This window comes from Vidua macroura, chromosome 11 (genome assembly GCF_024509145.1).
Source record: "Vidua macroura isolate BioBank_ID:100142 chromosome 11, ASM2450914v1, whole genome shotgun sequence".
Classification (NCBI taxonomy): Eukaryota; Metazoa; Chordata; class Aves; order Passeriformes; family Viduidae; genus Vidua; species Vidua macroura.
The window spans coordinates 14,419,963-14,436,653 of record NC_071581.1 but is presented as its reverse complement, the minus strand read 5'-3'; the positions used below and the strand labels follow the sequence as shown (position 1 = coordinate 14,436,653).

Sequence of the window (16,691 nt, the reverse complement as noted above, 5' to 3'; positions counted from 1 at the left end):
TTCAGGCCTTCAAGCAGTCCCTGGGCTCCTGTGATGGCTCCAGGCAGTGCTGTATAGATAAGTGCTACTGTGTAATACTAGAACCCTCTGTTCCCCAAAATGCAGTTCTTGATAAGAAAAAGCAATCTTCTGTTGCCAGGAACTGCCACATTTTTAATTCTAAACAGTTTTTTTTTTTCCTGAAAGACTAATCATATGGTGTGTGAGAACTGATTCATGTGATCATGATCGTTCAAATTCCAGAACTCCCATCCGACCTGTTTAAAACAAAATCTTTCAGCTCTACAAGTAGATGGTGATTCATCATTGCTTTGGGGCTGGCTGGAGATTAGGGGCCAGCTGCTGTTTTCCAGAGGGAAATCAAGGGTGTTGCTGCCTCCTTCATGATGACTTTCTACCTGCTGTTAGAACCTGTTAGTCACTTAACTACTCTAAACCAGAACTTCTGTTATGTTTTTGTGTTTGGTGGCTCAAAATGTACATTGAAAGGAAATCTGCGTGTGTGAGTCAGCGTGGCTTCTACTTTGAAAGAAATGTTATATCCAAGCCCTCTCTGCTTGCTTTCTCCAAAGTACTTGGGCAAAGACCAAGTTGTCTGATTTGGCACAATTTCACATAAGCTGGTTGTGTTCAGGATATTTTTTGATGTTACGATGCAAGAAACATTATTCCATGCTAGTTACAATTGTTCTGTGTCAACTTCTGCCTGATAAACACCTTTTTTTTTTAAACCTTGATTACACCAGTGCAAAGCCCCCTCCTCTCTGCCTGTCAGCCACAATCTGACACAGCACATCGAGCCGAAGAAATACCTCACTGTGAGTCTGTGGAGTTAAAATACTAGTTAGTTCTGGTGGTTCTTTTCATGTAAAGTGTGAACCAGGTTGTTCCACAGAGAGAGGGTAAGGCTGAAGTAAAACAAGGGGAAATGAAAGATGGAGCTTACTGGAGACACAACTCTTAAGCATTAGAAACAGGCTCAGTGAAGCAGAGCCCATGAAGGATTTTTTTGGGGGGAGTGTATGTGTTACTTGGAGGGCTCAGGTGCAACTTAAATACCATATTCTTTGCCTATGTGAATTTTTGCTGTAACTAATAAAGTCACTGTTGAAATGTTTATCTGCCAAAGCTTACATCCCAAGCTCTTGTGGTGTATATGTGGGGATGTCTGTTTTTCCAGCAGGTGAAATAATTTCTCCTCATCATCTGGAAAAAATGAGTGCTTGAAACAGCAGGAAAGGTAAGCTGGAGTTTGCAGAGTAGGGCACTCACTGTGGTGTAAGATACCATTATTACAGTAACTTTTGTTCTGGACTGGCTGTAATGGTTTAATGTAATCTTTTCATACATTAATGAATTCCCCTTTAAATTTTACTCCTTTAGTTATTTTAAAGTACTGCATATTCCGGAAGCTGGTTTTAAGTGCCTTAATGCTTTACACCTACACTATATATATATATATATATTCCACTGAGTGCATAAGTTTCATTCTCTTATTATTATCATTCAGAGAGGTATTTAGTTTAAATACCAATCACAAAAAACCTGCATGATTATGCAAGGTGCAATCTAATCAACTAAATAATCAAACCAGCCTGATTTGCTGTATTCCCTTTTCCCCTCTGCTCATCTCAGAAAAACTGCAGCCTTGAAGCTCTGAATTTACCCTGTCCCTTGCTGGGTAAGCTCTGCTGCATCCACAAGTAGGGAGGTTACAGACATTATTCCACCCTTTTCTGCTTCTCTGGCTGTGGGCACCATTTGTCTTATTGTCACACCTTAATTCTCACCCAGCTCAGGCACCCCCTTGGGACAAGGCTGTCACTCCAAACCTGTGTTAGGTTTTTTCCAAGGTTTTAACCCATGGATTGTCAACAGATGGGCTGGGAAAGGGAGGGGGAGAGAGAAGATCCGTGAGCTGAGTCTGAATGGTTTGGAGAGAGCATTGGGCTGGCTGGGAATGGTGGGAGAGCTGTTTGCCACTCCTGGAGGGACTCAGTTGTGCTCCTCCTTTGGTTTTACTTTCCTCTTTACTTTCCCCTCTCATTCCTCAGTATGGTTTTCTTACTGATCATAAACCTAGAAAGCAATGAAAAATTGTATTTAAAAATTTTACTGGTTTTTAAAACTGTCACTGCAGTTAGTAGCATCATTAGGGAAATGTCGTGGGCTGATTTTCTGAGCTGCTGAGACTTGCAAGTCCAGCTGGAAGAGGTACTGCTCAGGAGATCAGCAGTTTTTCATGCTGGGCTTTGGGATAGACTTCTTTTTCTCTCTGATCTGATGGTCTTTCAGCACTCCCCAGGGAATGTTCTCAGTGCTAATATTTAGTGAAGGTTCTCTGAGCCGTTTGATTATTTTGTACTGTTTGAGTTTGCAGCTGAGGTTTGCTTTTGAGAACCTGCTGTAGAAAGATGAATAATTAAGCTGCAGACAGGAAGCACAAGATTTTAATACTGAATTGCTTCAGAGTCCTCTCTGGCTTTCTTTTTTGCAATGTCTGAGTCTGCAGTGGCTTGACCAAATGACGGATCTTGGCAATCCCTATCAGTTTGTGTGTCCAGAGATGCACTTGGAGGTGCTGAATGTGAGCCTCAAGCCAGCTCTGCTCATTGTAGTGACCAAATCTGGCTACTTATGTACAGCAGGAACAAAACTTGACTGTGTGGATCCTTGGGACTCCATAAAACTTACTGTACTGTATTAGTTTCAGAAGTTACACTGAGAAAGTCTGCTTGCCTTGTTTGCTACTGGTAGCACCCACTTAGGACGTTTTTATGTTTTCTTTTCTTGTCCTGGGTTAGTCATGAAAAAAAATTGCCAAGCAAGAATTTATAGCAAGTATGACTGGCGCACTCAATTGGCCAGTTAATTAACCCTACTCAGAATGTCATTCTGAAAAGGATGGGTTTGGGTTTCTGTGATGCATCAGAAAGGTCAGTAGTGGGTCCTTCCTGCCAGTTCTCATACACACCTGGGGAGCCAGGATTTTCTGAAAAGACCCTCATCCTTAAGGGAACAATCTTTAGCTTGGGTGAAGCCAAAGCCTTTGCCTACTATAGCAGTAAGCAGAACTCAGTAACTGCAGGGGTTGCAGCACGGCTCTCAGCATTTCCCCAGAGCACTATGCTCACATATGGCATCTGTGAACTTCCAACTTAACTGCAGAAGCAAATGGGAACTTAAAGCCAGGTCAAATAGGCCATGCAGCAGAGGCTGGAGAACAAAACCAGATGGATCTTTCATAAAGAGAGACTCTGGTATTCACTGGATAAGAGAATGGGCTATTCTATAGACTAAGATAATGGAGTAAACAGTTTACTCTAGCTCTGTTTCTGCCATCAGAGTATGTGCTGGCACAGACTGTATCAACACAGATGTTGAACAACAACTTTGATCTGGGACAAAATGCTCTCATTAATGCTGTGTTGTGGACAGATTGCAGATCTCAAGACATTATAGAGGGAGGAGTCAATCTCTGCATCTTCAAGTGTAAAAGGAAAACCATAATAAGACTGCTGACCCTGACTGGCTGCCTCATAGGAAATGGCAAGGTAAACTCTGTTTATTTTTCTGTCATTGCCATTAAAATAAGTCCAGCATAAGGAAAGACTTACCAAGTTATCCAAAATAATGAATAATGTATTTTTCATGTTACTGTCTCCATGAAAAATCCCTGTGGTTTTAGTCTTACAACATGTGTGCAGGTGTACTTGACAAACTCACTCTGACAACCAGAGGCACATCTGCATGCTGTCTTTTAATAATGGTATAAATAATTTCCCAAACTGTAAACTACTCCCAGATAATACATTTCTGTACCATCTCATAAATACACAAGTATCACACATTAGCAGACAGGGGCAGGAGTGACTTTGTCCTACCAGTGAGGCTTTGGCTTAAATTCCACACTCTGCAAAGCTCCATGTGAAGCTCATGTGAACATTTTGTATTTCAGGATTGCATCCTGAAAATATCTCAAATGTAGAAATCTTTCCATTTCTATGGAAATACATTACTGTAAGGCCTGAACTCATGATGAAGATCACCAAGGTGTAAAGCTCTTGTTCATAGTCTGCCACAGACACTCCCAGCCTGCTGCTCTCTCTGTGCATCGTTCGTACCAGTACTGAGCCCAAACTGCTGCAGGGAGGGAGGGAGGGGGGGAGGGAGCTTACACACGGATATGAAATGCAGCTGTGCTGCAGGCTCTGTGCAAGGGAAAAGAACTTTGGGCTTTTATGACTGATTGTAGTTTCCTTTGAAGCTGTGTGGATGTGCCATCCCGAGGGGTTCTCTGATGGACAGGAGTTTTGTTGAGGGGGTAAAAACTTGTAAAAGAATTAACAAACACAGTATCAGAGGTGAATTCAGGCTCTTTGTCCCATGAATTTCACAGCTTTGTAACCCTGATTTAGAGGAATTCGCTTCTGCTTTGATGTCTGATAAAAGTATATTCTTCTAAGGTAGTCTGCTGTTGGGAAAACAAAATGCATCAAAGTCTGGACTATTTGAAAAATAGAGCAATTCAGTGTTCTTGTCTGATGCTTAAAATACTTATAAAGTTCCCAACTGAACCTTGGAGAGCCCAACAGAAAGATTGCTGGGTGCTTTTGATTTCTTGCAATAAATTTAGATGGACTTTTATTCTGAAGTCCTTTTGTCTGAACACTTTCTCCCTTCACATGACACCCACAGCAGTGTGAAAGTCCTGGCTGCCCTCTGCAGCTGACTGTGCTAAGCAGGAGACCAAGGTCTGTAGAAACCAGCCCAGTCCACTCTTTGGTTTGAAGCAGCTCCCAAATGTGATGCAAGCAGCAGCTCTGTGTGGGGTTACGCTTATAAGCAAAGGCCAAAGGATCTCTCCAGATACAAACCTTCTGAAAATCTGGGTCAGATCGTGAGAGTGATCAGATACTGTTGATGACTTCTGAATTTTCCCTGAATGTCAGTCAGCATAGTGCAGAAAGCCTGAGCTCAGGGAAGTGCCAAAACCTGCTCCACTGGTCCCCTGAATCTTGAGCATGTCAATAGAGCAGATATTTGAACTGAGAAGAATGATGAAAAATCAAGACTCAAAGTGATCAACTCAAAGTTCTGGTCCTTTCTGTAAAGGCCCTTTGTAAGTCTGCTCCTTTCTAGTTATCTACTTACCTGTCCTTTGCTCCACCAGCCATGCCAGCCTCAGCATCCAGTTTGATTTCTTGTAATCCACCTGAACTGCAACTGTAGGACCACATTGCAACAGCTGTTTGTAGTTTTCTTCTTACAAGGCCTGTGGAAAACCAACCAGGCAGCAGTGATGTGATCTGAGCAGACACTGAGGGGACTCGATTTCCTGTACCCTAGTTACTGTCTGGTTATTTTTCAATGAGTCCAAGTCAAGCAGCAAGTTGACAATGATCCCTGTGCTCCCCAGTGTCTGTTCTTACCTTATGTCTTCTTTCATTTCTCACACTTCTAACCATGCTGAGAAATGTCCTACGACTGCATTTTTCAATGTGCTTTTACACACTGTCCCACTAAGCACTACTATAATCCTAATAAATAATAATAAATTATATATATGTTATAATTATTAGGACTCATTAGTACAGAAGGACCCACATGATATGTATGTGCAAATGTAGAATTTGGGCAAATTCCTGCAATTGTTTGTTGTCTTCTCCTAATGTTGTAAATAAGATGTGCTAGAAAATCCTTGGAAAGTTGGTTTGTTGGGCTGTGTCAGTTCCTGGCTCCCTTTCTTGGCTGGTTTGCAGTGTGTGCTGCACTCTGAGGTAATGCCTGCATTATCTGAGGGGTGATGCTGGTGTTGTTATCTGAGCTTTCTTCTTCCATTGGAAAGGCTTCTTCACCTGCTTCTTCTGAGTACAGGAAAGCCGTGGGCTGTGGAGCAGGTTCCACATCAGCCAGATCTCAGCAACTTTCAGGCTATGAACTACCATGAGATCTTTGTAAAAACAGGGATCAAACGTCTGTAGGTGTGGGGCAGCAGAAGGCTTAACAATGCCAAAGGTCTTGAATCCTTCGTGTAAAATGGGCTTGAGGTTGATTCTCTGTAAGCACATGCCCAAAAAGACATCATCAATGGGGAACAGCTCCACCTCTCTGCAAGCCCTAGAGAGCTTCCTCATGGTGCAGCTGGACAGCAAGAAGCCTCCTCCTCCAGCGTAGGCGGGGTAGATGCTCAGCCCATACATGGTCTCTGGGATGTAGTATTTGCTCTTCCGGACACGGATGGGACGGGCATTGTAGATGATGTCCCCAACAAAGAGGTCTTCAGTGGGATCGTGTCTCTTGAGGAAATCAACAATGTTCTCGACATTGACAAAAACATCAGCGTCACCTTTAAAAATAAATTTCACATTGTGGCAGAATTCAGCAGCCCAGCTCAGGAAGTGGATCTCCTTCAGGGTCAGGTTGAAGAAAGTGTCCATGAAGTCCCAGAGTAAAATGTCCCGGTATGTCTGACTCTCCTGGTGCATCAGGGTCTCCCATGTTGCCAGCACTGTCCTATTCTTTGGTGTTCCCAGGAGGAACACTCGCTGGATCTGCTCCCCATTCACCAAACCCTCCCTGCCCCAAGTTTTCCGGACAATCTCACGCCTGTCAAAGTCTTCAACTACTGATTTGATAGCAATGAGCAGAAAGGGACCTCCCGGTGTTTTTCGGCATTTCCTGGGCTGGTTAATGAGGAGATTGAAGTTCCTGTTATCCTTGTTTAGGAGATAGAGCTTGAAGTTGAAGGCAGAATCAGTCAGCGGGAGTGGAGTTGGCGTAGTTTGGACTCTGGTTTTGGCCACTTCTGTTTGTCTCATGACAGGGGTAACTTGGGGTCTGGGTGCAGTTGCCTCTGCTGGCATCAGCCTCTGAGGTGCTCTGGGATCAGAGAATACTTTTGGTGCTACTCGAGGCTTGTTCTGTGCTGGCTCCTTCTTTCCTGCTGGGACTAAATGTTCCAGCTGGGAGTAGAGCAAAGAACAAAGTGCCACCAGCAAGAAGAGGGTACAGATCACATCCCCTTTGAGGCGAACTCTCATTGTCTCTCCAGTGTTCCTGGGACTGTTAAAAGCTGTGTTTGAGCTGCCTGGCACCACTGTCCATCTGTAAATAAACACAGAGTGTGTCAGCAGTGAGGATTTGGCAGGTCTGAAGCAAGCAGGCAAGACTAACTGAAACATCATTTTAAAACCCAGCAGCAAAGCACATTTTACTCACACAGGCACAGAGATGTTGAGGAACTTGTCAAAAGGCACACAGGGTTGCAAACTTACTGCTGATCCCAGTGCCAGCCAGCTCTGTAACTTCGTTAAGCAGCCATCCATCATCCTGAAAACCACTCTAAGCACAACCCAAAATCCTGCATCCCTTACTGCTGAACGTGTTTTGTCATTTCAGAGATTTCAGTGGCAAAAGCAAAGTGGAAAATGATGAATGATGCCATTCTCTGTAAGTAATTGCCTTTTTTTCCTTCTAGCTTCACAACCATTACTTGCTGCTTTTACACTTTTTGACTCAAACCAGGGAGGCCCAGAGCTGACTGCTGAAAGGCAGACTCTTCATGGCAGTGTGTTGCTGGTGTTTCCCTGCACACAGACCCAGCTTTTGTTAAACTGTGATTTGTATTCAAAATGAATACATTGGGTACAATCTAGAATTCACACAGGACCTTTCTCCTGCTAGTATTCTTTATAAAATATTAAACCATTGTAAGTAACTTCCATTAATAAGGTTAGAAGGGGCCATGGGTGTTTTTCCTCTGCCAAATCACCCTAACCCCTAAGTGAGAGGTGGGAAATAAATCCCAATATGCAGAAGCAAGACAGGGCATGGTGTTAGGAAAATTTTGTTCATGTATGATAGATGAAGCTGCCTTTTGAAATACAGGACTTTTCTTCACTTACACTTTTCCTGGAGATCTTCTGTCTTATTTGATCAGTTCTTCAACTGCAAACAAAATGAGAATGAAAGAGCAGTAAGAAGGCAGCAAGCAGCAGGTGCCCACAGTTCAGGGAAGAGCTGGTCAGGTGTCTGCAGCTGCAGCAAAGGCAGGTCCTCTCATCACCCTGTAGGTGCAGCCACTCCCTGCAGCAGCAACAGAAGGACCCCACAGCTGCTCCAGGAGGAAGTGAGTGACCATCACCATTCCTCCCACCCTCAGCAATAAAGAAGTTGAGCCTCACCCAAAAATTTCCCCACAAGTGCACATAAGTATTTTATACACCCACTAATAATGGATCATGTTCATGTGTGATTTGTGGCTCTCTCTTGCCTGTGCTGTACTAAGAGAAGCTACCTGTGAAGGTTTTACAGTTCTCTGTCCTGAATTAGCTGAGATCATATCCAAAGATGACTTCTGGGATAAAAAAGCTGGAGAGGCACGTTTGACAAGGATATACAGTGATAGGACAAGGTGCAAGTGCTTGGTAAGAATTTGGTGGTATCTGTTTTCATCAAATCTCCTTTTACTGTCCTGGACTGATCACTTGCTAATTGTTCATTAACCATCAATTTTGAATCAGCCATAAAATTAAGTTTTCAAACTCAAAATTAGATTGACAAGTCTGTAATTATGAAGGAATAAAATAGTGGCACCTGTGGTATCTAAGCAATATTTCAAGACTTAAGAGGAAGAAAATTATTACATCAGTTGATTTCTTGGCCAGACCCTTTAAAATTCTTAGATGCACATTATTTGGACAGCATTATTTAAATACTGTGCGTTTTCCTTACTGATTAACTTCACCTCCAAGGTACTGTTGAAATAGAGTATTTCATCGTAATCATATGCTATTGCATATCTTTTTCCCAAGTACAGCTCCAAAATCTTTACTGACCTCATTCACTTTGTCTCCATTATTTATGAAATTGTCATTTTGGAAAACAACATATCAATTTCTTGGTGTAAGGCTCTTTCCATTCCTGGTGGATTTAAAATCACATTGGCCTAGTCCTGATGACCATGGGTTTTTTCCTTAGGCCTTGTTTCTTGCCTTTTTCTGCCAATCTGATAGAGGCTTTTCTTCATTTGTTAGCTTTTTTGTTTACCTTTCACTCATCTCCTAGGCAGATGTTTTCACTGGCATAACTTTGATACTAATAGCAGGACTGAACAATTTTCTCAGATCTCTTGTAAATTCTTGTTCAAGTGTTTAGAATATTCAGAATCTGTTTTCTGTTTACGTTCTTTCTGCCACGTGGCTTGGTTCATAACCACGTTCAGCCTCATGAAACAGTCCCTCCTGACATGTATAGCATGTTGGCTTGCATTTTACGTCCAAAGTCCCATCTCTTTCTTCACAGCAAATTTATTTTTCCTTTTCTATGCAAAAGTTTGATCTTATTTCAGCTGCCACACTTCAGATGGTAATTAAGGAGCTGGATGAAAGTCCTGGATTTTTCCTGTGTTTAATGTTATCGACAAGGGTTTGGAATAAAATGCGTGTGTCGTGAAACTCGTAATTTCCATGGCTTGCAGCTTTTTATTGCCAGCATCTCAGAATCTGGCAATAAGTGCCCTTGGAAAAGCCAAGAAAAACCCTGAATTGTTACAAGCCTGGGCAGATATCCCAGATTTTCCTCTGTGTTTTCTTTTATTGAAAGTAAAGGATCCGAAAGAGTGATTTCCACTCTGAAATAAAACAGTTCAGTGCTGAATACAGACCTCTTATTTTCAAATGAAGCTGCCAGCCCTTGAAGTGATTCCTTGATCTAATTATATGGATTTTCCAGTCTTTGTTAGGTATTTCCTTCTTTGGAAGGAAAATACCCTTGATTATTACAGTGGTGTAAGCTCTATCCATGGATGTCAGTGTGGGAAAAGCTGTTGTGCTCTCAAATACAGAGGGACTGATGATTCTGGCAGATGCTCTGGTATGTCCTAAAGCCAAAAGGATTATTCATCCACCTTGACACCAGGGGAAAAGAATTACAGGGCTATCAAAGTGAGCAGGAAATATCTCATGCCAAAGGAAAGAGATGAGAGCACAGCAGTGTGTTTTTCAGCACAGCACATCCCTGAGTGTCTGAGGCTGATGCACCTCTGCTTCCTCTGCTGCTGTGGGGAACCTCCATCCAACCTGTGAAATGGAGCTGGGCTTATAAACTGCTGCATCACTCAGGGCCTTGAGGAATGGCCTGGCTGCCAGCACTGCCTCTTGTGTCCTCCAAGCTTGGAAAAACAGGCAGCTGTCCCTCTTTGTGTTGGCTGTCTGGGCATGGATACAGAGGGGTGTTGAGTCTGGCTTGATGAGGTCTGAATGGGATCATGGGGCTTGTCTCCCTAGGACAGGGGTCCTGGGGAAGGCTGGGGATGTTCCATCCTGGGCTGAGCACCAGCAATGTTAGAGGGCTCAGCTGGGCAGTGGGGAGAGGCGGATAGGTCCCATATCCATGAGGTGGCAAGATGGAGAGCCATACATAAGGAATGAGTTGGAAGAACCAAGGGGGCACAGCCTGCAGAGCCCAAGAGCCAACAAAAGGCTGGGAAGCTGGAAGTGGCCAGAGCTGGGCATGGCACTCTGATGAGCATCCAGGCAGGGAGATTGACCTGCACTGTTGCACACTTGGGCAGAGGGCCCAGGCAGAGTCCTCTGCCTGGTTTTCATTTGTTTGAGAGGAGGATTCTGAAATATGTCCAGGAACAGCTGCAATAAAAGCAGTCAAGTGATGATAAAAAAAAAAATAAATTGCTAGCCCTTCATTCCCAATGGAACAATATGAAACCTTGAGCTCATCCTGGCAATCTTTTTTGCCGCAGTCATCGCATCTCCATCACTTGGCACTTCTGCTCAGGGCCAAAGTGGGAACAAGTCTTCTGGATCCTGTTCCCAAATTCAGTCAAGAAGCCTTGGTGATTCTGGCAGAATGCTTTGTGCCTTGAGGAGTGGTTATTTGATCCAGCCAGCCCTGGGAAAAGCAGCTGAGATAATCAACCTGCAAACATGATGCACTGAGCACGGGGACACAGAATCAGCAACGAGCTCTGCTGCCCACTCATCCCAGCCTGGCTCACAGAAACATCCATCCCCACCAGACCCAGCTGTGGGGTGTCCTGAAAGCAGCTTCTCCCTGCTGCGTGGGAAGTGCTTCCAGGTCCCTCCTGACTCCTCTCCTCACTCCTGATGCCAGAGCTGTCACTGGTAGGTTTGGGTTGGGGACACCATGTGGCCATGCAGCATGGGGGGCTGTGGCTGCTGATGGAGGTGTCCTATCTGTCTGTTTAGCTCTGTAAAATGAGCTAAAAAAGTGTGTGGGATCCAGCACTGATGGGTTTGATGAGGTTTTTTGTAATCATCAGAGAAGACTCTATAATCTTGGTGGTGGGGATACTTTGAGGCAATGCTTCAAGTTTGGGATATTTGTTTTCATGTCATGTTTGCTGAATGCATTCTACAAGAACAAAGTCATTTTGTAGCAGCCAGTGCTGGATACTGAGACCTGCCCGTGCTCTGGCCTGCAAGGGGAAAAGGCTGTGCACGTGTCCCTCTCCTGCCTTGTTTACAGGAATTTTTCCATCCAGATTCCCTCAGCAAGAGCAAACCAAACTCCCAGGATCCTCCTCACCTGGTTCCTCTGCCCAGGAAGTCCTGACACTGTTCAAGAAGCAATAATGATACCCTATGGCCATGCTGCAGCGGGGGCTGTGTGAAGGACGTGTGCAGGTGAGCTTTCTCCCACCAGAGCAGGATGCTGACACCAAGAATCTGCACTGCCTGAAGCCCTGGAGGCTGCATCTTCCCACTGACACCCTTGGTCCCATCCCCTGCACCACTGAGGGCTGGGAGAGTGTTTGACTACTGTGCCTGCACCACTTTAATTTAAATGTCTTGCTGAACACACGGATGTGGGAAGTGTTGTTTTGGGTGAGGAATCACATGTTTTGCTATCTTCAAGCTGCACTGGGCTCCATCTTTCTCCTACCCTTCTACAAGAACCTGAAGTGCAAAGGCCAAGGCTTCAAGTTCTGAATCTTGTGCTGGCAAAACTTCATCTGGGCTCTTTGGGGTACCCACAGGGAACTGTGTCAGCTTCCAGTGCTGACACACGTGAGGTTATGTAGGTGGAGTTTGTTCTGCCCCACATACAAAAACTTGCATGAAACAACTTGAGTTTAATCATTTAAGCTGGGTTTGAAGTGTTTAAAGGGGAAAAGTAGCTCTGTGTGTTGGAGCAGGGGAAGAAGCTGTGTTCCACTTCTATGTTTGAGTACCATGTAATGGCTTTTATTCCTCCATGGGTTTGGGGTTTGTTTCTTTCTTTCTTTTTTTATTTGTTTTTCTACTGCCCCACTCGAGGAAAAGTCAATAACCTCATCAAAGTTATTGCTTTAAGTGGCCCTGGTGTTGAACAACTTCTCTCTGCATTTCAGGGTGTTTGTGAAGAGGTCTCATTTGGAGTTACAGAATTATAAAGTGATGCTGAATTATTTGATCTTCTTGATTAGAAGACAGAGGTGGCTGAAATACAAAGACCCCTTTGGCATGTTGGTAAGTGCAAAGCCCTAGAAAAATGAAGTAACCAAAACACTCGCTGTGCTGCCTTACCAGATAAAAACTCATCCTAATTCAGCTGCTTATAAGTTCTGAAGTCTGTAAACAAACTGAGAGCAGGCTGTAGGATTTAATTAGCTAAGTGTCTTGAGAGCTGTCCCAGGAATTGTGTTCATGAACCAGAACCAAGGGAGCACAGTGAGAGGAGCAGAGGCTCAGTGTTCAGCTGCCCATGATGGCACAGCTCGGACACTGCTGGCCAGTGCCACAGTCACAGCACTGCAGCATCACTGCTGCTGTTATTTGCTGTAGCACCTGGAAGCAAAAGCTCTGTTGAGTCAAATACTGAAGAAGCAGGTAACAAAAATGCAGGCCCTGTTCCAAAGACAATTTCCAACTTTCCTGTCAGAGCTGCTTTTCAGGGCATTTTAAAATTTTTTTCCAGGCTAGAGCAAATGAATGGATGAGATCCATGCTGTTACAGGACAGGGTGCCTTATTTATCTGCCTGTCTCAGTCTTCAAATATGTAGTTTGATCAGCTTCCCAGCTGGCTGGTCTCATTTTATTGCAGTTTCTTCTGTTGGCACTGCCAGCCTTCCCTTTGCAATGCCAGTCACGTTGGATAACTGCTTGCAAATGGCTGCTGCGGTCGCCTCCTTTCACCCCAGTCATGAAGCTTTTATGAAGTGTAGAAACTCAAACACAGAGGAACTACAGAGCTGCTGTGTGAAGGCTGTTGAGGTGTCTGTTTCCACGTGCAGGGGTCCCAGAAAGGAACTGGCCCCTCCTTGCTGGGGACTGCGGTCCTGTGGGAGCCCTGCTGACCCTGGGCAGGACCAGCTGCCTGCAGGACTGAGCTCCAGGGAAGGCTGGCTGCCAGCACCCTGCTCCCCTGGCCCTGCTGGCCCAGTGTAAGTCACTCAGGCACACGTGGCACAGTTTGGGGGCTGCAGCTCAGTTAAGCAGTGTGTGATGCTCTCCATCCCTCTCAGGGCAGGATGTGCCGTGGGGGCAGTGCCCGCGCAGCACTGAGCTGGGCCAGGCACTGGGCTGGGCTGAGCTGGGCCAGGCACTGGGCTGGGCTGAGCTGGGCCAGGCACTGGGCTGGGCTGGGCTGAGCTGGGCCAGGCACTGGGCTGGGCTGAGCTGGGCCAGGCACTGGCCTGGGCTGAGCTGGGCCAGGCACTGGGCTGGGCCCCAGGATCCTGGGAAAACTCTAGCTCCTCTGAGTATGGCCCCACACCTCTAACGAGTGCTCAGTTGCCTGCAAGGTAGGAGAAGGTAATGGCAAATAACCTTCTGCAGGCTCAGCAGTCTCCAGAGGTAGTGTCCTACCTTCAGATGCAGTCTTGCTGTTGGTAGTCTGATTTTCAGAATGGCAGAGGGCTCAGAAGCTCAACTCTGAGTGTTTTGGGGAGGAGACAGGTCCCTCCTGAGTGGCCGAGGTGAGGAACCTGCTGTCTCTCTTCCAAACATTAATTTTTCTGGGCCCCAGGAGGGGAATAAAGCCTTACAGGTTTGTGAAGGAGTAAGAAACTGAAACAAACACCTTCCTTTCCCAGCCCTCACCCAGGCTGCAGCGCTCGCCACCTCTTCAGCTCACAGACCCTCTTCTGATAAATAATTGCCCAATGCACCCCAAACCCAAGCAACTGCAGTGCAGTAGCATGGATGTATTGTTACATCCATGGGAGATGGGACAGGGAGTACATGCTGATGTGCCCCACTAATTTCAAGATTATGCCCAACACATAAGTTTCTCAGAATCTGCCCAAAAGATATTTAAAAAATATCAGTAACTGCCTGATGATTCAGAGGGGCTAAATTACTTTCTATCTTTGCGATGCTAGAGAGCTTCAAAATTCCTATGTTGTTCTCAAAGCATACCACAGTGTAACACAGGGAAGATTCATGTCCTTTTACTGATGAAGAATAGCTTGTACATGTAACGTGCCACCACTGGAACATGTTTGTGGTTGGGAAGAACCCCTGTCTCAGAGCACTGCAGGCATTGTCTAAAGAAGCCCCACATTTCTGTAAGAACAACCTAAACATTCAAAGAAAGTTCTTTGGAAAGTAAAGTGTAAAGCAGATGTCTCAGGGCTGGAGCCTGCGTGTTCAGAGCCTGCAGCCGACCCTGCTGCGTGTTAACCATCACGGTCCAGGCTGCTGCATGTAACAACATTCAAGAGCAGCAAGGCAAAAAGAAAAGAAAAGCTGGGAGCAAAGGGAAGCAGCAAGGACAGACTCCAGTCCACCCTGCTCGCTGCACAACTCTCCCCAGCCCACCGAGATCAAACACACTTAATAGATACTTACATCCCATTTGATAGCGCTGATCCTGCGTCCCCTCGGTAGTGTCTGTGCAGCGGGCTGCCAAGCAGGCACATCTGGATGTAGTTAGCGAGAGACATTGCTCAGCCTTCCAGCGAAGCCGAGCAAACCCTGGGGGCGCGGAGCAGCGCTGGCGGCTCGGGGCCGTTCCCCGCCGAGAGCGAGCGGAGCTGCCCGGGGCCGGGAGCGGGGCTGGGATCGGGCCGGGAGCGGGGCTGGGATCGGGCCGGGATCGGAGCGGGGATCGGGCCGGGATCGGGCCGGCCCCCAGCACAGCCCCAGCTCGGCAGCGAGGGGAGCACGGCGGGCAGGGAAGAGCCGGGTCCCCGTCCAAGCCCTGACACGTGATCGGGCCGGGGAGCGCCGATGGCTCCGGCGGGACAGGGCGGAGGTGTCGAGAGACAGAACGCACAGCCAGGTTGGGGACTTTCACCAATTCTGCAGAGAGAGGCTGCCCTTTTCTTTCCCGCCCCCCGCCCCTTCCCCCCCCTCGCCGTAACTTTTTCCAATATGAAATGTACTAATTTTTCTGAGTGTCTTTTTCTTTTCCTTCTTTACTTGGGCTTTTTTTCTTTTAATTCCCTTGTGAGTATTTACCTCTGCAAAAAGTCCAGATGACAAATAGAGGTGGGGTTCGGTTCAGAAGTTAAATTGACTTGGAGGTTGTTTCTTTTCTTCCTCGTAGGGAAGTGATGGGAGGATGTGTGAGCTGAGCAGTGCAGAGGCTGAAGACAGAGTCATGGGTTCCTTCCAAAACCTGGAACAAAAAAAAAAAACCAAAAAAACCCAAACCAACCCCACGGATTTGTTTGTTTGTTTGGTTTCGTTTGTTGTTTTTCATTTGATTTGAAATACTTCAAAAGAGGTTTTTATTTGGAGCCAAATCTAACGTGCCATCACTACTGATCTGCCAGCTGAGTGCAGCCATAGCACTTCCCATCCCTGTGGCTGTTTCTTTGTCTCTCCGTTGTAAACAATGACCCTTATTCCTCTTACAGACGCCAAGCGTCTGGAGAGGGCCCAGACCACGGCCACTTTAGGGAGCAAAGTTTTTCATTTACTTGTCATAAAAGCAGGTTTTGATCTACTCTGCTGTTTTCACAAACACCTCTTTTTAAAACATGATATAAAAATTCCTTTTTGTAAGCATCAGTGCTTTTTTGGATGCATTTTTAATTTCAGCTTGAAAGTTGTGCTTTACTGAAAACACTGTCTCGTGAAGAGTGGGTTCTTGATGGGCCACCCTCAGACCCCGCAGTCAGGTGCTGCAGGCTGGGAAAGCCCTTTCCTCATGTCTGGCAGCTGCCTGAGCCACATTGGGTCCTGCTGACCAGCACAGCTGATCAGAAACCTCAGTCATAAATGTTACATAGCTTCAGCTTTCCCTGTGCCAGCCCAGGGTACCTCTGTTCTTTCCTTCTACAGCAGCAGCCCCAGGTTACTTACCATCCCTGCTCTGTAAGGAGGGGTTGATGGTCACAGAGGCAAAGACCAGCTCCTCTCTGCCTTTGCTCAGCTGGGCTGGCTGGGGAGGGAGGGGAACTGCTCCCTGAACCACAGGGACTCACAGCAGTTATTTCCACTGTGATCCTTCACCCAGGTTTTGGGACCTGCCAGCCTGGCTCCCTTTTTGCTTGCTCCCATGGAGTGAGAGGCTTTCATTGATGTGCAGTGCCTCTGTGGCTGCCGTGCCTTGGAGAGTCACGCAGGGAGCCTGGAGGTGGAGGAGTTTCTCTGTGGGTGGTTCTCCTTGGTGAGATTGTCTCATGTGGACCTTGTTCCCTGGGCACTGATCCATGGCTGCTTTATTCTTCTCACTGCCAGCAAAGGTGCCCTTGGCCCATCCTGTGTTGAGTCACTGT

At 46.0% G+C, this 16,691-nt stretch overlaps 1 protein-coding gene across 3 annotated transcripts; it reads right to left on the bottom strand.

The window, feature by feature from the left end:
- Positions 1–3,741: 3,741 nt before the first annotated feature.
- B3GNT9 (UDP-GlcNAc:betaGal beta-1,3-N-acetylglucosaminyltransferase 9) lies at positions 3,742–15,565 on the bottom strand. Of its 3 annotated transcripts, XM_053987798.1 has the most exons (4): positions 15,427–15,565; positions 14,815–14,885; positions 7,908–7,950; positions 3,742–7,107 (listed from the first exon to the last, which is right to left on the bottom strand). In XM_053987798.1, the coding sequence occupies exon 4, from the start codon at positions 7,041–7,043 to the stop codon at positions 5,793–5,795; it is 1,251 nt and encodes a 416-aa protein (XP_053843773.1). In that variant the 5' UTR covers positions 7,044–7,107; positions 7,908–7,950; positions 14,815–14,885; positions 15,427–15,565; the 3' UTR covers positions 3,742–5,792. The 3 variants fall into 3 exon arrangements, with proteins under 3 accessions (XP_053843773.1, XP_053843772.1, XP_053843774.1); XM_053987797.1 differs by lacking the exon at positions 15,427–15,565 and having other exon boundaries at positions 14,815–15,055; XM_053987799.1 differs by lacking the exons at positions 7,908–7,950; positions 15,427–15,565 and having other exon boundaries at positions 14,815–15,055.
- Between the last annotated feature and the right edge of the window lie 1,126 nt (positions 15,566–16,691).